At 36.0% G+C, this 21,410-nt stretch overlaps 1 protein-coding gene across 1 annotated transcript; it reads left to right on the top strand.

Annotated features, from left to right (window-relative positions):
• Positions 1-461: 461 nt before the first annotated feature.
• LOC110458285 (DNA excision repair protein ERCC-6-like) lies at positions 462-21,015 on the top strand. The gene is made up of 23 exons (XM_021509915.1): positions 462-538; positions 886-1,301; positions 1,956-2,055; positions 2,629-2,743; positions 3,656-3,743; positions 4,256-4,422; positions 4,858-5,176; positions 5,656-5,845; positions 6,288-6,413; positions 7,094-7,246; positions 7,537-7,672; positions 8,476-8,646; positions 9,075-9,251; positions 9,639-9,749; positions 10,107-10,202; positions 10,873-11,088; positions 11,749-11,859; positions 12,867-13,081; positions 14,219-15,276; positions 16,234-16,362; positions 17,558-17,744; positions 17,970-18,045; positions 18,420-21,015. Exons 2-23 carry the CDS (start codon positions 998-1,000, stop codon positions 18,891-18,893), a joined length of 4,719 nt encoding a protein of 1,572 aa, XP_021365590.1. The 5' UTR covers positions 462-538; positions 886-997; the 3' UTR covers positions 18,894-21,015.
• The last annotated feature ends 395 nt before the right edge of the window (positions 21,016-21,410 follow it).

Genomic DNA, 21,410 nt, shown 5'->3' on the forward strand with positions numbered 1-21,410 from the left:
TTGATTGCATTAAATATTGCATAATATCATGTTTTTGTCTTGTCTTTTCAACCCGTACACTTGTACAAGTAACACAGTACAAAATGTAAAACTGTTACATCCAAATTTATGTAAACATTCGATTCATGCATAAAACATAGTTCAATGGTGATATGTGAAGAAAAACACTATAGTGAGGCCGGAACGACTAAGGGGCCGGAACGACTAAGGGACCGGAACGACTAAGGACGGACCGGGTAGGGGCCGGAACTACTAGGGGCTGGACCGGGAGAGGCCGGAACTACTTGATACGTCCCTTAAACGTTAAAAATAAAACTTTAAATATAAAATTAACTCACAAATATCATTAACTTGCTAACGTGAATTTGGATTTTAAGTATAATGAAAATATATAGAATGAAGTTTGCACCGTCTTCCTTATTTGACATATCAAAGATAAAATTTAGTTCTGTCGCTTACACCGTTGATTGTTTGTTGTGTAATGACGAGAAAGCAGCCGATATAGCACATTGCTTTGTCAGCTATTGGGGATAAGCATGTGTGTTACCTGCGTATCGAATTTAATCTTTCTGTCGTTATTTAATGTCACGAAACTTTTATCTTATACATTTTTGGATATCAGTAAAACTTTCTTCACTTTGTCTTGTTTCCAAACGAAATATTGATGGGGAATTGTAAAGCTCATTTCGGTTGTAAACATGTTCTTGTGACACTTGTAACAATGTTGATTTAAAGTTGTCGTGGATTGATTGCCAGTAGGGTAAATTAAACCTATGTTGCTCATCGAAAATAAAACATTGAAGAAATAAAGACAATAAAAGACTTCCATATAATTATATAAAAAGTCTATCAAGAAGAAATGCTGTACCGTTTTCTTTTTTTCAGTGTTCATGGACAAGAAATAGCCAGATAACAAGATGAGGATCGCTTGTCTAGTTTAGACCAATTGAAGAAAGTGAAAATTGTCATAGCATAAGGTTCGATTTTCCGTGAAACCATGGAAGAAGTGAAGATGGAACCTGATAATTCAGGAAGCCAAAACACTATCAGACCAAATGGGTCTGACTGTGACCCTGTTCATGGCTCGAGTCAGAGTGCAGAGGGGGTTAGTTTAGAGAAGAATGATGGATATGAGTCTGTAGAAACCAAGAGTGAAGGTGAAGAGGCAGTATCTGAAAAAACGGGGAAGTTCCATGTTGACAAGTCCTTGATTCCGGCTGCTCAGCTCAATGATATCCAGGAATTCTCGGAACTTGAAGGCTTAGGGCTGGATGTCTTTAACCAGGAGGACTTTGAACAAGGTGAATTTTGAGGAAAAAATTGATGTAATGTACTAATATTTTTGTATATGACTGAAGCAATATGTATACCATGGTTGATCCCCACCTATATGTTGCAGCAGCCAAGAAACATGACGGGAAAATACTGCATTTAATTACTCACAAGTTATCCTTTCCAGCAATGTGGGTTGTGACTCTAGGACTAGCCCAATAATTAAGCAATACAGACTATTGACTAAGTACTGGGGCAGGATGCATGGTTGTCTGCATGCATGCTTTCATGTTACAATTTGATGTTAGCGTCAAATATGACACTCAGGGCACCGGTACCTGTATAAGGCCATGCAGTTCCAATGGCTAGCTAAATAGGAAAGGTGTATTGGTAGTATAGGGGAGGACCAACAGGAATCCCCTGACCAAGTCTCAGGATGAAACTTCTTGTAGGGGAAACATCAACATAGTGTAGCAACCAGCTCACTGATAGCTTAACCTGCAATAATTATTTATAGGTTTAACTTCCTTCAGATGGAAAGAAAAAACTTGCAAGTTAGAGTAGAATCCCACTTTTGTATGGAAAATAATTGTCAGAATATGACTGTGCCATTTTTGCTATGGGGTAACATTTTCCACAACTGGTTTTCTGATGTAAAGTGAAGATATGTATTTTTCAATCAGGTGTGATGGCCCAGGTAGACCAGGTGTTAGCTGCAGAAGAGGAAGAAAGGAAACAGAAAATCATTGAGAAGCAAATGAAAGCAGTGGAAGATGATATCAAGTCAGTGGCATATAATTGTCTTATTTGATAAACACATTTGGTTAAATAGTAGCAGGCACATCACACTTTTAATTAATGTGCTCTATATATTGATTTGGTAATTACCATTTAAAGATTTGAAGAGATTATCGATGGTATATAAGTGTTTCAAAAATAATTAGTTTTTTTCTGATTTCTTCTTGTCAATTTTCATCAATCTTGATGAAATATAAAATAGTGACTGGTATGACTTGCAAGTAAAAGACATTATCACATTGGTGTACATTTCCTCTAGTCGGACACTTTGGGCTAGTAGATTTTACATCGGGACCAGCAAAACTGTAAATGGGCTAGTAGATTTTATGTCTGGGACAGTGAAACTATAAATGGGCTAGTAGATTTTATGTCTGGGACAGTGAAACTATAAATGTTTTTTTTTCAAAATTTACCTGAACGAATCGATATCACAGCAAGTGCTCCTCGAAATCATACATCCCTGTATTATTGTTAGATAAGTGTTATTTTAAATTTCACATGTAACTTAGAGTATGACTTTGAACAATATAATTGAACATGTATTTGTATGAATTTCAGGTTGGTCAAGCAGGAAATGCTGGACATTGAGAGAATTTTGACCAGCCTCAGCGGTGGTCAGTCTGACTACACCAAGCGAAGAATTGACTCTGTTCGCAGACAAAAGGAGAACAAGGTCAGTTTATATGATAAGAATTGATTGTGGTTTGTAAATATCAATTCTGACTCCCCTCCCCCTTTTCTCGTTAGATGTTTGATATGTTGTAAATATAGGAGGCACGGTAGTCTAGTGGTAGTATGCCGGGCTCCTGACCAAAGGGTTGCTGGTTTGAGTCACGGCACTGTGTTGTATCTTTGAGCAGGATACTTTATTTAACTTGTTCCAGTCTACTCAGCTGTAAATGAGTATGTGGTTGGGCAGTGCTAGAATTGTTGAATGCTAGCTGTGAGCGCCGCAATGGCAGCACCGGCTGTATGCTCCCCAGGGAGTTGAGAAAGATATTGGCTGGTTGCAAAGGCCCTTAACCATGAATAATAATTTGTGAACCGCTTTGAGACGACCTACGAACTAGTTTGTGATAAAGCGGTATATAAGAACCTCAAATCATTTTTATATAATCAATATTAACATTACATTAGTAAAAAGGAATTGTGAAGACCAAGTCTACACTTGATATGTATTGAAATATTTATGCAGTTATTAACTAGCATTCAATGAGACCTGGTATGACCTCATGAAATTTTATAATATTTCTTATTACTATCACATCACTAATGAGAGCTTCGTTAAAAGAATCACACTACTGACATGATAATGGACAAAGTAAACATATTTTACACAAATATTCATTCATTCATGGTCATGTGATAAAAATTGTCCTTACAATTTTACATTGTCTCTTATGTTTCATGAATCACAAAATGGAAAATATATTTGACATTTGATAAACCGTATGTGAAATGGAGTTTAGTGTTGTATGCAAATTATGTACATTTGCAGTGTGTCTGTTACCCAACAGGAGACATCAGCAGGTGTATATTTCTAAACATTTTTTTCACAAAGATGAAATCATTTCCATCCCTACAGATCAGTCATATGAAGACACTGCAGGCCAAAAAGAAGTCACTTCTTCGTAAGTTACCTGGAGCGTCAACAGAGGAGGAGGGTGAAGACTGTAAGTACTGTTGTTTCTGTAGGGCTTATTAATGAACTAGTACTAGCAGAATGTGTTTGTTTCTATTTAAGTTCGAGTTACAACAGTATAAATAGTATTTCCATGTATGGTTTTGTATTTACTTGATCCTTTGTTATTACCATGTATGGGAATAGAAAAAATATGTTACGGTCCTAAAGATCCTTTTTACAGACTAGAACGGAGAAAGGAACAAAATGTTAAAATGAATGTAGATCACAATCTATTAATTACAGCTTTCCTCCATATGGAATTGGCATTGTTTGTCAATCTGTAATGATTGGAGTTTTGGATACATGTATATACATTATCAAATAACATTCAAATTTCTTGTAAATGACTTGAATTAATAATAAATCTCAAGGCTAGTTGATATTGTACAGTTCATTAATTTACCATAGTTTGATTTATTTTTAACATATATGTATACATTTTTTCATTTCTTTCTGAAGGCGAGAATTAGTTTTAAAATAATTTTTCATTTTTATCTGTAGGTGAAAATTTCGACTTAAACCAGGTATTGGGTCTAACGGCTGGACCTTCCAAGGAAACTGAGCGTGAAAAGATGATACGTCTTGGTGAAATGACACCTTTTGGGACAGTCGTATCGAAACCTACCTCTTCATCAACCAAGAAATCTTCATCCTTATCGTTATCACAGGTACATGACACACCAAATCATCATTTAGTTATTTAAAATTTGGTTTTAACAAAACAAATAATTCTATTCTTCAGAATACTTTTTGAATTTTTATATAAATTAAAGTAAGTAGCAGTAATTTATTGAGATTTGAAAATTTAAATAAATTATTTTGATTTATGATACAATTGTAAATTTTTTAACACCCATTATTGAGCTAACTTTAAGAACATATTATTTAGGAAAAAACTAGCAATATGCATACCAAAATTTTTGTGAAATATGTTTTCAAGGTATGTAATAGGTGGATTTTTTTTTATCCTTTTTTTGTTTTGTTTGTTTGTAGATTTCAATATGATTTTGTTAGATTTCAATATTAGCTAAAACCAGTAAATACAGAATATCAATGGTAAATAAATAAAAATGCAAAATGTAATTATTTTTATTTTTTTGCAGAAGTCTTCATTTGATCAATTCTTCATAGACAAGGATCATTCCAGGATATCTCAGAATAAACCGGCAGCCAAAGTTCAGTCCGAATTAAATAGAAAACTGGAAAGAATGAAAGCAAGTCTGTCAGAGGACTCTAAAAAATCTGAAAAGAAAAAGAAGCAAGAAAAATCTACCTCAGATGAAGATAAAAAACCAGGCAAATCAAAGTCAAAACGAAAAAATCTGTTTGGCGAAAGAGACAAAAGACATTCTAGCGACGAATATCAGCCAAACGAACAAGAATTAGCCATGAACAGCGATCTGAGCGACCAAGAAATTAGAGGTAGATTTATTTTTATATTTGAAACAAAGTTTAATTTAGTAATTATCAATTTTAGAACAATTTTGGATTTTCTTTTTGCTCCATTACATGACCCTATCATGAATATTGTTTTGTTTTTAGTGTTCTCATTAAAAGGTGTCGGCCAAATGTAGCCTGCCATTCATCAACTTTGAACCCGCTATTTTTCATAATAGTTACATTATAGCATGTGAACAGTCTACTGGCTATTCTTTGCAAGTCAACCACCTTTTTCAAAACTGGTTAGGATTGATTTAATTCAACTTAGCAACAAAATCCAAAGAATATGATACACAAAGATGACACTAAGTTTTGCTATGAGTGGTGTAAACTGGTACTTTTTAACATATTCCATTTCAAATTCTAATTTAACAAATTAACATGTTTTGTTGTTCTTCCATTGCCATTTGATCTTCCTGTATTGAGTTTTATATTAAAAATGAAAATATTTTTATTAACAGAGCAAATAAAGAAAAAGAACAAAAGTCCAAAAAAAGGTTTTGGCCGACCCAAAAAGCCTCCTAAATATCATGAAACTGACAGCGACTCGGACGATGCAGGAACACCTCAGAAAAAGCGATTTAGTAGTGAAGTAAGAATAAAAAAGGTCATAGACGATGGATGTGAAGACGACTACGATGACAGAATGAGGTCAGTCCAAAAAAACCTTGGAAGACAATACTTACACTCCAGTATATAAATCGTGTCTTCATTTTGAAAGAATGATGCAGTACGATTTGAACCCGATAAATATTTACAATAGTGATAAAATGTCTGCCCTTTAAGTTAAGTGGACCTTTTTTTTTTTTTGAGATTCAGATTCAAGAATTATGTTATAGTGTTTCTTTTACACAATCGCTGTGGAAACATTTTGTGTACAATTTTGAAAAATGAACAAGACATAAATGGATACATTGAAGATCCAGCAATATTTATGGGAAACTTAGGGGTGGTAGGGGAAGGGACAGAGATTGAAGATACTGGGTAATTTGTTTTTGTGACTTCAGATAGTTCCATAGGGCAAAAAATAACAGGTATTTTTCATAGATCTTGGAATGGACCTCTTAATAGATACTTTTTTCTTTTAATTCAGAGAATTCAATAAAGCAGAAAGAGAGAGGATGCAAAGAGTGGAGAACAAAGAGGAGAGCGATGAGGAAGACGAAGAACTGGAGGGAGGCCTACGGGTACCAGGGCGTATCTGGTCAAAACTATTCAAGTAAGACATTATATTGATAGTACCTCCTTCAAAACTGACAGTTGTTCCCTGATAAAACTTTGCCACCAAATCCTTTTTCGACAATGTCTTGAAACGAAGTAGTGGGAAAAAAACAGATTTCACAGTTTCACTGAAGAAATGTGTGTAAAGCATTTCTTTTAGCGATGACAAAATTACTCGGGTACAAATGGGAACACTAAAAAGATATTGATTACCCATTGTTTTTATCATTTTTTTCAAATGTCCTGCATGCTTATTTAGTGTATATAGTAACTGTTAAAGTAAAAGTTCTAGTATTTAAATGAATGATAATTGATGAAGGCTGAAAGCCTCTAGGTCCATATCATATCAACAAATATTTAACAAAAAGTTTATAGAAGTGTCAATAACAGCATTATAAATATACGAAACATAGCATCATTGTGTTTCACCTATCATAGATTGTTTCTTCAAAAATGTTCATCAATTAAAATTCCCTAATCGTTTGAGCATTAATATAACAACATGTACAGGGACCGAAGTGGCTGGATTTATAAAATTTTGCATATGCCTTCTTAAGTCTAGATTATCATCCACCGTTACACCAAAATCTTTTTCACCAGTAATGCTTTTTGTAAAATTTTCTTTAATGAGAACTCAGCATCTCTGATAGAGTAGGAAAAATTGTATTTGAACTCTAGGTACCAGCAGACAGGTGTGAGTTGGTTGTGGGAGCTTCATGGTCAGCAAGCAGGCGGCATTGTTGGGGATGAAATGGGACTTGGCAAGACTATAGAGATGATCGCCTTTCTGGCCGCACTCAGGCATAGCAGACTTAAAGATAAAAATTTCTCGTAAGTTCTTCGACGGAAATATGTGATAATGCATTTTGTTCATAAATATAATTATGTGAAACAGATTTTAATAATTTAGTGATTAGTGGTCTCCAAACTTTTAGATCATCGTTTTTGGATCTTTTTTGCCTGAAGACTTTTCTCTTGGTAGCAACTTTCCAGAATCTGTAATTTTGGATACTAGTTCATAGTTCATAAATCAGAATTGCTTTTATGGAAATGGCGTTGCTCATAAAGCATCTACTATATAAAATATTTCATATCTGTGTCTACTTGTTGTGTTGCTATAGATACCAGGGTCTTGGCCCAACAATCATCGTCTGTCCCACTACTGTGATGTACCAGTGGGTCAAGGAGTTCCATACCTGGTGGCCATTGTTCCGAGTGGCCATTCTGCACTCCTCTGGCTCCTACACCTGTTCAGAGGTAATTATGCTGCGGTTATTCTGTTCAAGTCTCTTTCTAACTTCTGCTTCATTTTACACAATGTCATGTAATTTATAGAAAGCTATTGACCTCATAGCTGACCGTCGAGCTGGTTGAAAAGTGAGTTTTATCTCTTTCATCTATTTCCTTCTATGTCAGTTAATTCAATGTAAAATCAAACACTAATACACTGAATAGCCTTTTTATCTCATAGTCCCATGCATCAACATGTACATTTCGCTGTTATGTATATAATTTTGTATCATAAATGAACATGATATATAGCTTCAGCGAGTGAAGTACAAATCAGAGTGTTGTTTGTTGTTGTGAAGACTCTGTAATAAATAGATTATAATTATACACTTAGACTGCTAACCAGTGAAATCACACCGTAAAATAAATTAAAACGATAAGTAACGTGGAATACTACCATTGTAACACTACAATCTGTAATGTCAGTATGATGATATGATGACATCACGCAAATTGTTGATATGCAGTATATAATATTAACATCTGTGATGTCACAAGAGATCATACATATTCATTATCAAGGCAAAAGTGGTTGTGTTTCCCTTACATTTGTTCAGTCTAAACATACACAAAATATGTAGTTGTTCATTAATTGGATGAACATATAATAAATAATAAATGGTAAAATACAACTAACTCACTGTCAAGCTTATTTCATAAATTGAAATTGTTTTGGATCCTTTTTTAATTGAAACAAATTTTATCGAGGTTGGCAATGATCAACTACTGTTAACTGTACATTTCTCTTGCATGTTGTTGTATTTATCTAGGCGGAGCTTGTGCGGAGTATCGTGAAGGATCGCGGAGTGCTGATCACCTCCTTCAACACATTTGTCATCCACCAGGCGCTGCTCATTAAATATAACTGGCACTATGTGGTTCTGGACGAGGGCCACAAGATCCGCAACCCAGACGCACAGGTCACAGTTGCTGTGAAGCAGGTACAGGCTGACCGGGTCTTTACCCTTTGACACCCTCAATGGGGGTGGGGGGTGCTAGAAAGTGTTGAACATTTAGGCTATACCTTCAAATAAAACCATAATTTATGAAATATGTTTAAAATGTTATCTTCTTAATATCGATACAGAGTTATTGAAGACATACAATGTTGTTTAAGATATACTGACACTAAATAATCATTGTTCCATAGTAATATGGAAATGGTACTTGACAAAGTTGACACAGAAAATAATCGATACTAAAATGTATTTTAAATCAAAATTCTTTAAAAGCCATATGAATGTCTTTGATATACTTCAAGGTAGTAGACACACATAATATCTTTATTTCATATGCCAATTGATCGTCTTTAACAACTGGATTGAATGTTATTGTTGAAGTACAGAATGATTTATTATATATTCAACAGTTTCGGACTTACCACAGAATCATTCTGTCTGGTTCCCCGATACAGAACAACTTGAAGGAGTTATGGTCCCTGTTTGACTTCGTGTTTCCAGGGAAACTTGGCACCTTACCAGATTTTATGGCCCACTTCTCTGTACCTATTGTACAGGGGGGCTACTCCAATGCTTCAGAAGTACAGGTATTTACTTATTTTTACGCTCCTACCATTTTATTGAGGAGTTAGGGACAGATAGTTTTACCCGTGTCTGTCGCATCGCGATTTAATGTCATGACTCTATTTACCTCGTTGCTTATAAGATTTTCACCAAGGTTTATACAAAATCCAAGTACGAAAATACATGTACTTAAGATAGGTTCATATTTAAGGGTCCAAAGGTCAAGGTAAAGGTCACTATCATTATTTATAATTCAACTACAGGGCCAAAGGGGCACTCATGTCTTACTAATGAGTGTAAATTTGAACAAAACAACTGAAATAATTATGTAGTCAAGGAAAATTTTGGCAGAAGCTATAGTTGCTGCGAAAATTAGAGACCAAAGTAACCATTTTGTTGTTGCGTACCAGGTGATGACGGCGTACAAGTGTGCTTGTGTACTGAGAGATACCATCAACCCGTACCTTCTGAGGCGCATGAAGGCTGACGTAAAAATAGACCTTCCCAACAAGAATGAGCAGGTTTGTCACACAGTAGAGTTCTAATGAACAGTAGAACTTGTCTAAAAGCTTTTAACCAATATACCCTGCTGTCAAGAAAAAATGTTGACAATATATTACAATGACTTAATGAAAAAGCACTTTCGTAAACAGTCTAACAACAATACAAAAGTACTAGATTTTATCATGTGATTTACTGAACTGGCATTGAACAAACTGACCACTTAATAAGTCTTGTCTTCACTGCCAGCTTAACTAATATCAGTCACACTTGTCCATGGGACCACCTCCATTAAGAGACCACATTGTAGTGATGTCATTGATCAATTGTGTATTAGAAGACCACCTGTGTTAAGTGACCTTTCATTGGCCTTTTAGGTACTGTTCTGCCGATTAACAGATGAACAGCGACAGGTATACATGGAGTACTTACAGTCCCGCGAGTGTCAGGCCATCCTTTCTGGCAAGTTCCAGGTAAACAATTCTACCCTTAAGTTATGGTAAAGTTTGTGGCAGGAATAGAAACCTTTTCCTAGAGCATTAATTTGAATAGGTGTTATTTTGATTTCTTAATGTCTTTCAGCTTTAGGCTGTTCAATTTGATATGGTAATCTTGAAACATTTTCACCTCAAAATATTTTGTAGAAATACATGTACTGCATTGTTGGAAATATTTCATAAAGCAAGAAGTATTCAAAGAAATTGTTTTTATCTACATGTATTTCATAGTTGCAGTAAATTCAATGCTTTTAATGGAAAAAATCCGTTTTAGTTTTGATGTCTATTTTCTTGCATAAATTGTTGTAAATTGTTGTTGAAATGCATTATTGAAGATAAAAGAGTTTTAAGAAATGACTGGTTGATTCAATTGACATATAAATTGAATTACTCTTCACAGTTGTACAGTAAAACTAACTACCAGTTAACCAATGAAATTTTGTACTGTAAAGAGGTTTGGTAAAACAGCATATATACTGAGGGAGACCTGCAAAGGAATCATTAGAAAAAACGGCCCTCACAATGTGCTGTTTGTAAGCATGATAGCAAATGAACTCTTTTATAAAAATGTAACTTGAATGAGATAGATAGCACAAAAGTGAAAGTTAGATGTGTAAGAAATTACAGGAAAAATGTTTCGTGACAGGTGTTTGCTGGTCTGATTACCCTGAGGAAGATCTGTAACCATCCCGACCTGTGTACAGGTGGGCCTCGTCTCTACATCGGAGAGGAGCCTGGGGAGGATGTCGACCTTCAGTTTGGCTATAAGGGTCGATCTGGGAAGATGATTGTTGTGGAGTCGCTACTGAGACTGTGGAAGAAACAAGGACACAAGGCTCTGTTCTTCTCCCAGAGTAGGGCTGTAAGTAATAGTCTCTTAAATAGGGCCGTAACGTATAATGTGGAAATAGAGAAATCAATGAAAGGAGAAGTAAAAACCCCATTATACAGTAGATTTCACTTTATATCACTTAACATTTGTCAGAGAAAACTGTGATATTAACCAGAACATGATTTAAATAGAATATGTGTTTCTCGGACCTTTCCAGCTGTCAAAACAGATATTTGTAACTTAACATGTCTTTTTCTTTATTAACAGTGAAATAATCATCTTTAATTTGGTTTTTTCATTGAAATATGCAGCTAGAACACTAAATTCCGGTAGCGAGTTATCGTACATGATCCAATAGGTCTAGATCGTCCCTTTGTTGTCGTCTGCTGCTAGTCTAATATCCAAAAAGTGACATTAAGCGACGTTATTGAGTGAAATGTACAGACATACAAAGCTGGAGAAAGAATTTGTGTAAGAGGCTACCTTGTTTCCTAATTCTGCAGTTTATATCATATTTACATTGTATTGCCCAATTAAAATGGTATTTGAACTGATGAGATATTCCATATTTTCAGTCAGATTGTTCTGTCCATTAAAGGGTTGAAACAGTGATTAAGTTTGTGAGAAATTTCACAGCCTATTTGATGATATCACTTCACCTTGTTGGATACAGTGTGTTTTATGCTACAGCTGCTGGACATCATGGAGAAATTTGTTCAGAAGGAGGGCTATAACTACCTTAGGATGGATGGAGGGACGGCCATCTCAGGGAGACAAAGTCTGATCAACAGGTTCAACAAGGTTTGTCCATATACTGAATGGTGTTTTCATTACATGAATTTACATTTCTCCAACACTTCACAGGTTCGTTCCTGTTTTTGCTAGAGAAATGTTAAACCTGTCGTTACCAACCTAGGGAAAGGCAGCTAATTACACACACTATTATTCTGAAAACGTCATCATCATGTTATCACTTCATGAAGGCTAACCAGGCTACCAGGTAATGTCATCAACTCTTTCACAAATTTCATGTGCAACTGATGATGATGCTGTGCGTTGGGTTCAACATTTTTTTTATGGTAGGAAAGTGTAGGAAAAAAGAACCAATCATTCCTGTGTAGATGGGAAAATGTCAACCTAAGGAAAATATTTTTTAAAGTTCAGGTCACGACCAAACCTTGAGCTAAACTTCAGAAATATTACCCTTGGGTTGAGATTTCTCAGTCTGCTTTACACAGGGGTGATAGATTCTATCAAGAATAATAGAATCTATCACTGCTGTATGAGGGGACACAGGGGAAACCAGTGAGTAGTATATCTAGTATAAGGAAGTGTAAAGTTGAATATATAGAAAGTATAGATTTATCTCCACACATTCGACAGGTGGATATCTGTATCTGGTATCATAGATAGAAAATATCTAAACAAGGAAAGAAATAATCATCAGGGTGCAAATAGACACTTACAAATATTCATTCTTACCACACACAGTAACACAATGGAATCTCCTTCCCATAGCAGCAGTACAATCCACAACACTCGAGGACTTCAAGGCACACATACGCTATGCAGCCCTTGAAGCCCTCACACGCTAGCTTTTATCTTTCATCTTATACCCTGCACAAAAAAATCCAAAAAACAAATCACTGTAACTAATCCCTCTTTCACGCCTCTGTGCACAGGTACCGAAGGCACAATCATCAGCATTGATGGAGCCTCCGTATAAATAAGAAGAAAGTGTTGATCAATTTTCGGTTAATAGTTTTCAAAAAGAAATAGAAACAATCTTTGTGTCTCTTGATTTACAGGACAACTCCATCTACCTGTTTCTGTTGACAACGAGAGTGGGTGGGCTCGGTGTGAACCTGATCGGTGCCAATCGTGTGATCATTTTCGACCCAGACTGGAATCCCAGTACCGACACCCAGGCAAGAGAGAGAACATGGAGGATTGGTCAGGAACGGCAGGTGACCATCTACCGTCTGGTGACCACGGGTACGATAGAGGAGAAAATCTACCACAGGTTAGTCTCACACCAGCTAATTATTGTAGGGGAGGGAATTAGGGATTTCAGGTGGTGGACGGCACTGACCTTGATATGGTGTTCAGTAATTTCCTTATTTGGCACACAGGTTGGCTTAAGAGTTTATATTGAAATAATGATAAGGCAATATTTAACTTCTACAAGGGTTTATAAAGGGATGAAGGGACACAGGTTGGAGGAAAGGGTTGAGATGGGATTTATTTGGTAAGGTACTAAGATAGTCAATACCTTATTAACTGGTATACAGGCTAGGTTGTAGATTAGGAGGCACGGTAGTCTAGTGGTAGGACGCCGGGCTCATGACCAAAGGGTTGCGGGTTTGAGTCACTTCACGGCACTGTGTTGTATCTTTGAACAAGATACTTTCCTCTGCTTGTTCCAGTCCACTCAGCTGTAAATGATCATGTGGTTGGGCAGTGCTAGAATTGTTGAATGCTAGCTGTGAGCGCCGAAATGACAGCACTGGCTGTATGCTCCCCAGGGAGTTGAGAAAGATATCGGCTGGTTGCAAAGGCCCTATAACCACAGATAATAATTTGTGAATCGCTTCGAGACGACCTATGAACTTGGTTGTGAAAAAGTGGTAATAAGAACCTCAAATTATTATTATTATTATTATTATAAGATTGGGTTGGGGTGTTGGGTAGAGGCGGATAGAGTTGATTGGGCAATGTACGGGGATGATCAACACATTTTTAGCTTGTGCTTGAGTTAGGTTATTGATGGGATGAGGGTGGAGGGTGGGATTATTTTAAGTATATTTGGAAAACCTTTTTAGTTGGTACACAGGTGAGGTTATTGCTGGGTTGAGTGGAGTGTAACCTTTAGGGTAAGGTAGGGGGAAAATAGTACATTCCCCTTTGTTATACCTTCAAGCTGGTGGCAACACCCTGTAGTTCTGGGCACATCTAGATAGGTCAAGCTTCATATATGAATAACTTAATGTTAAGATCAATTTTAAATTCAAATATATAGAAAAGATTCCAGAACCATTGCCAGCGTGAAACTTTTCACATCACAATCAATTTAAAGTCATGATGTGAACATTTCCACACACAAACATTTCCACTTTAAAAGTTGTATATTAAATCCTCACCTAATTTTCATTTTTACTAGACAAATCTTCAAGCAGTTCCTTACCAATCGCGTGCTAAAGGACCCAAAGCAGAGACGATTCTTCAAGTCCAATGACCTATATGAACTGTTTGAGCTGGGGAATGCTGATGGTCGAGAACAGACAGAAACAGGGGCTCTGTTTGCTGGTACAGGGTCAGAGGTCAAGGTCAGTTCTCTGATGTCTCAGAGCAAGAGCAGGGTCAAGGATGATCGGGTCAAAAAGAGCTCTAAGGTCAGCAAAAACAGATTTGATGTTATGCTAGAAGAAAAAGAAAGAGAAAAGAAGGAACAAGAAAGGAGAAAGGAAGAAGAGGAGCGAGAGAGAAGAGAAATGGAGGTGAGGATGGAGAGTGGAGACAGTGAAGATGAGGTGGAAGGAATGTACGCCCTGGCTGAAAAGATACGACAAGAGATCAAACAAGAGGAGGAGGAGGAAGGCGGATCAGGAGCATCTGATTGGTCGGTAAAGAATCGTGGAGGGAGAACTAGTAGCACAGAGGAGGTCACAGTAAAGAGAGAACCAAGCTTTGATAACATTGACTCCAAGCCTAATAGTTCAGGGTCTGATTCTAGACCTGGTAGTGGCTCCGGACCAGGTCCTGCTGACCAAAATGGAAATCCTGACAACAGAGGGGGACAGGCCCAGTCGCAGATCTTGGAACAGATACTCAAAAGAAAGCATGATCTCCAGAAAAAGTTTGGTACCGATGGAACCCATAGAACGCATAGGGACAGAGAAAGTGGTAGGGAAAAACATCGTAATGAGGAGGAGGAAGCTACATCAACCTCCGCTTCATCCTCTCACAGAAAACACAGACACAAGGAGCACGGTGAGGAAGGCACACATTCACAAGGACTTGATGAGGATCACAAGAGGAGACACAAGAAACATGGACACAAGGAGCACAGAGAGGGAGCGTCACACTCACAAGGACTTGATGAGGATCACAAGAGGAGACACAAACACAGACACAAAGATGACAGAAAAGGTTCCGGTGACGAGGAAAGGCACCACCACGGCAGGCGGAAACATAAAAAGAGGAAACACAGGGATGCAAGTAAGTTGATACAATGTTTTACATCAGTAAAGGTCCCATTGTATATGGACAAGCAAATAAAGTGGCACCAACTTCATAGTCAATATAACATTCTACTGTGTGATTCACATGTATATACACTATACAGGGATAGTTTCAGTCATATTGTTTTTACTGATCAGAAGAATCTACAAATTAAAAACAAAATAGGGATTGGTTATGATCTGGAAACTGAATTCAACACAATGAATGTTCAGCTGTATACAGTATAGTATTCATTTGATTATTTATGCCATTTATCAAGTGTATTGTATCAAGGTACTATATAGCAGAACTTTTTCAATTTACATGTTAAGGTGATTGATCTGCTATTAAAGCTGAATGGTAAATAAGAAAATAAAGAATAAATCATCTGTTGTTGGCAGTATTTCTTGAGACATACTATATGTGTATGAAATGTTTCAATGAATGAATGTCGCATACGTGGAATCTACTGGTCAAGTTGCTGATATGCTTTTGTTGACCATCCAATACGTTCTGTACCTTTGTGAAAAAGTCACAGTTAAGGTGGCTCGACACATCGTCATCAGCGTCCATTTTCGTGACATACTTCCGGAAAAAGTACAGCTAGGACTCAATTATCTTAATCGAAATGTGCATGTACACCGTGTCGTCATTTCCGTATTGCGTATCGGGCATTCAATATCGTAGTGCAAATTATAGTAACACCTGCTGNGAACCTCACCATACCAAATATTTGGATAAATCTTCAATACCCGGTATATCTGTGAATTAATAGAAACATGAGAAATCAGATATTTGAGATATCTAACTTTGCAGTAAGTAAGTTTAACTGTGTCTATGTGCATGAAAAATAATAACTTTGTTGTGTTAAATATACATGTATGAGAATTGTTTTGTGTGAAATTAAACATACGTGCATGATAATTATATAAATTTCATTCTGCAAAATTGCAGAGTTTGAGGGTGAAAGGATTCCGAATTTGGTCAAACTGGATGAATACAAGACAGAGCTATCAAAGGAAAAGGAAGAGGATGGAAAGAGGATGGATGATTATGTTCTGAAAACCTTGTTCAAGAAAACAGGTATTGTTTGATCAAGGATTCCTTGTTTCTTCTAATAGATTTCACAAGGAAATGCTGTAGAGATGAATACATAGTTATCTGATTTGTGAAAACCGGCCAATCAGGAGAGATAGGAATGGCTGAAGGTGAGTAAAACCGGCCAATCAGGAGAGATAGGAATGGCTGAAGGTGATTAAAACCGGCCAGTCAGGAGAGATAGGAATGGCTGAAGGTGAGTAAAACTGGCCAATCAGGAGAGATAGGAGTGGCTGAAGGTGAGTAAAACCAGCCAATCAGGAGAGATAGGAGTGGCTGAAGGTGAGTAAAACCGGCCAATCAGGAGAGATAGGAGTGGCTGAAGGCAGTACTGTTCAGATGAGATCATTGGGTTTTTCCTAAAAGAAAATTTGAAAATTACATACTGTTAATTATTTTTTATAATAAATGGTAGACTGGCGAGTCCAGGAGGTTGGTTATGCGTTAAAAGTTATTTCAGGTATCTTACAGATAATTTCACATAGAAATATCTTAATCTCAATAATGTTTTGAAGAATATATATATATACTTGGTTGCATATTATACCATATGATTTGGAGAACTTAACATGTATGTTTTATGACTCAGATTAGCCTGCTAACACTCCAGATTTTCAAGAAGGATATCAATGTATTATAATATGAATTAACTTTTACGTGGTATTTGTCTGTCAAATGTCTCGTGAAGTAACTAAACAAGTTAAACTTCTGCATTTGTTTATCATATAGTTCATTGTTCGATGCTTTTAACCAGTACCAGGGGCCTGTTCCTTTATTGGGAACGACCGGTTTGACCGTTTATAAATGTAACAATTTCGGGTATAAATCCTAGCGGACCTGCAAATGTTTATGCAGGCCCTGCAAGCCTTTGTCAAGGCTTGCCTGAAAGCAGCATCAGATTACTAGGTCCGACCTTATTGGATAAACGAACAACTGTGGTCCGACCGGTTTGGCCGTTTAAACGAAAACGGACCAGTTTAGCTGTTTTTTCAATGAAGCAGAGGTGCAACAAATACTTAAGCTTTTAGCTGGGATTCGTGTTGGGTAAACTCTGGTTGTCCCCAAAATTGCCTCTCATGAGATTATATGTTTCTTATTGTGGAACTCTTTTAAAAAGGAGATTAAGCTTTAAGAGAGATGTAACTTATAACCCTAAAACAATTAACATTTTCCTAATCAGGAATACAGAGTGCACTGAAGCACGACGTGATCATGGACTCCAGCAAACACGATTACATGATTGTAGAGGTGGAAGCTGACCGTGTTGCCAAGGAAGCCATGAAGGCCTTGAAAAGGTCAAGGTCACAGTGCTCCTCTGCAATCTCCGGTGTGCCAACTTGGACAGGCCAATCTGGGGCTATCAAAAAGTAAGTACATACTAAGCTTGTCACATTGATTAAAATTGTTGGAAGCATGAAAAAAAAAATAGAAATGAAAAAAAAATGTTTTTTTTTTTTGATATCTCAAAGTTTAGAAAGCTGTAAAAGTTAAGAATTCAAATAAAAACTTTAATTCCAGTAATTGTAAACTTTTGTGCAAATTATTGTGTCTTAGAAAGTAAACAAGTTTTGTAACATCTTTCTTTGCTGCAGGCCGAGATTTGGACTGAAGAAGAACAGTCTATTGATCGAAAAATCCACAAAACCTGATGCATCAAAACCTGTGCAAGTAAGTGCTTGTTGTTGTTCACTAAAAGGAAATCTTCAGCTGAGACAATTTGATTTGTACTTTTCATTCATTTCTGTGCAATGCTGCACATTTTTATCTCTGAACTTCAATATTTTGCATACCTTAATAAAACATAATTAAAGAATATCTGTTTGTAGTTTATGAGATGAAATGATCTTTTTTTATACATATAATAGAGAATGAACTATTATATGTATAAAAAATATAATATAAGTTCTACCCAGGAACTTTAATTGCAATACTTTATTCAGTATTTAAAATTTACTTTTTGATGTGAAAGTGTCTATATATTTTGTAAATTAATCATATTTGGTCTAAATTTTAAAGTAGAGTTGATTTTCTTTCAATCAAAGCTGAAGAAATCAGAAAGCAGTGGATCTTCCAGCACCGCGACATCGAGCACAGCGACATCGAGTACAGCGACATCAGGTCCTCCGTCTAAGCACCACTTTGACGGTTCACTTGCTGGAAATGTTGTGAAGGACATTGCAACAGGCAGCTCTGAAGCATCTATGATGACCTCGGGCGAACTGCTCAGCAGGATGCGACAACGAAACGAGGGCACACAGGAAAAAACAGAGGATGGAGAAGATGCTGGGACTGCCGCAGATCCCGAAGCGTTCAAACTTATCACAGACATTCGCAATTTCATCATGTTTGAGTGTGACCTGATCGGAGAGGCAACGACCGATGAAATTTTGACAGAATTCGGACCAAAACTGCCTAAAGCAGATTCGGTGAAATTCAAGGCCATGCTTCAGGAAATATGTGACTACGATAAGAAGCATGGGGTTGGATGCTGGAGAGTTAGAAATGAGTTCAGATAGTTTCTGTGTTAACCGAGATGAAAGTGTCCGAGTACCAGGTAAATGGCAATATGTTTTTTTTTTACTTTTTTTGAGTGGAGAAAGTGGATCCTCTTTAATGAACACCAATTCTAAAATAAGCTCCCAGTGATACAGCAAGTGGTAAAAGAAAAAAGAAAACTTCAACATTAATGTAAGTTGTAACCAATGAGGAATTATTACTGAAATGGGGAACACATACTCAACTTACAGCTATATGCTGTTTGAGGGGGGCTAACGAGGGTGAGCCAAACTAAAAAGGGTGCACCACTTTCTTGTATAAATGGGAGTGAATATGTGTTTTGAATCTGATTTTATTGTTTAAAATGTAAGAATTTGAGTGTTAAAGTATTAGTTATTTTAATGCAGGTGTAAAAATGTGTCCTAGACAAAAAGGCAGCAGTGTGTTGTTTTAGGATGAATGATGTTTTCTGTTTCTTTATTAACCTGTGTATGTATTTATAAAGAATCCCTAGTCTTAGGCATTACAGACAGAAAGAAGGAATCATGCTTTTTGTAATTTTATCACTGCTTTTAGAGGCTAGATTCAATGAAGTATAACATTTGGGTTTGAAAATGTATGACAATATTTCATATTTATGTATTTGAAAACAAACAATTGTGTGCAATAAGAAATATGTGTATGTTAAAAATTCCAGTTCATTAGTGATCCTGCTAGCTATCATAGCCATTAAAATACCACTTTCCTTCAATTACGGGTGATACAATTCTTGTTCAAAAATCATATGTAAGCTGTCATGTTGTACGTTTCAATTTTTATACCTGTTATATACATATTTCCATTCATTAAACCTGCAGGGAAAACAAATCGGGAATCAGGCTAGTAATTTTCACCTTGAGCAATCATTTATCAATTACCTTTTGATATATTTTCTCTATTTCTATTTGGATAAGTATCCTTATAAGTGTGAGTTGAATATCTATAAATTCTGTAAAATGGAAATTTCCCGTCCAAGCCAGTTAGCTATAGGCTTTGTCCTATATTTAGATATAGCATTCAAATAACAATGATAATTGACCATATACATTGTATATGTAAAGTAATGCATATTCATGATGCTAGTTTCATCATTTACCTTAGTTTAATTTGTCAAGGGATGCTATGCACTTCAGGTATGTATACATATAACCAGCTGACCTCCTCACTACAGGTCAGAGGTCAGCGCTACAACCGTCTCATTTTTCAGGGAAAAAATTCAACAGTAGCAAAAATAAGTCGGGATACCTTTGTACTTTAGAGAACACTAAAATGTGCCTAATAAATCTATATAATTTTTGTTTTTGTATAATGTATATTAATATACATTCCAAACTGTGTTTATGAAACGTTGCTTTGTTAAAAAGTGAAGTCGTATAACTTATTGCTGTCTTTTTGTAAATTATTCGTTATTGTATCAACAGAAGAATCTACATTAATATGAAAATTTTTGACTGATAAAGTTTTAAGATTGAGCTTTTGCTCTAGCACAAGATGAAACAGGAAAGATTTCACAAAGTTACCTGAAAGTTTATACATATCTTATCCACTGTATACTGTTTATAGAGTTTTTTGGTGACTTTATAATTTGGTACATTTATATTTCAAAAGGTTATAAAATTTTGGTGGAATTTTAAAATATGGATTCTTCTTCAGGATTGCTTCTTGTATATAAGATAATATAAAGATGCCTGTCTTTTAATTACAAAATAGAAAATGATTTATAACTTGCTAAGTTTTAGAAAAGTTGTCCATTAACAGGAAATTGACTTGTTTTGGTGGTTATCTTATTTTTGTGCTTTTATACAGAATCGGGTATTTCTGTTTTGGTTTTCAGTGCTTTATTTTTCATTTCAGGATATTCTTGCTTTTATAAACTAGGAAAGTGCTGATAATTTAATGCAAAAGAAAAATTTCCCTACCACTTTGTCTGTCCCTATCCAAAATCCAAATACAATGATCAAAACAGCATATTTTTTATAATCTAAGGTTATTTCTGTTCTGTCACGATAATCCTTGTTTTCCTGCAAAAAATTGCTCAACAGCATTTAATGATCACTGATCATGAGGTTTCAAAGAAGAAATTGATAAATAAAGGTTTTTTACGAAAGAAATGTTTTGTTGTGTTGTTTTACCTAGTAATACTGAGTGATGATAATTTCTTATTCCAGAACACGATTCTGTTGTACTTGCAACGTAGGGACCCTCATAAAAATGCAGTGTTTGTTCATCTAGTCATCCCTTCACAATTTTACTGGAGATTATCTCAGAACATGGAAGTCTTGAAATTTCACATGCTGTTGATACACTGTTATAATAGGAGTTTAAGATTATAAGGGCAAGGTCACTTGCTAAAATAGAACCGGGGAAATACTATGAAAAATACATTGTAGTGCCCAGTCTGACCTACCTGTGTTCATTTTGGTGGATGTCTTTGGAAAATAATGAAATATTACCAGGATCCTGAAATTCAAGATGGCCATTGGCTAGTTCACTTAGTG

Source organism: Mizuhopecten yessoensis, unplaced genomic scaffold, assembly GCF_002113885.1.
Source record: "Mizuhopecten yessoensis strain PY_sf001 unplaced genomic scaffold, ASM211388v2 scaffold9535, whole genome shotgun sequence".
Taxonomy (NCBI): domain Eukaryota; kingdom Metazoa; phylum Mollusca; class Bivalvia; order Pectinida; family Pectinidae; genus Mizuhopecten; species Mizuhopecten yessoensis.

Bases quoted from the DNA above. Each gene is read 5' to 3' on its own strand.
- LOC110458285 (XM_021509915.1), top strand. From the start codon at position 998: ATGGAAGAAGTGAAGATGGAACCTGATAATTCAGGAAGCCAAAACACT. The intron at 2,744-3,655 runs GTCAGTTTATAT...CCATCCCTACAG, and splicing joins GCAGACAAAAGGAGAACAAG to ATCAGTCATATGAAGACACT. The intron at 17,745-17,969 runs GTAAGTACATAC...TCTTTGCTGCAG, and splicing joins CAATCTGGGGCTATCAAAAA to GCCGAGATTTGGACTGAAGA.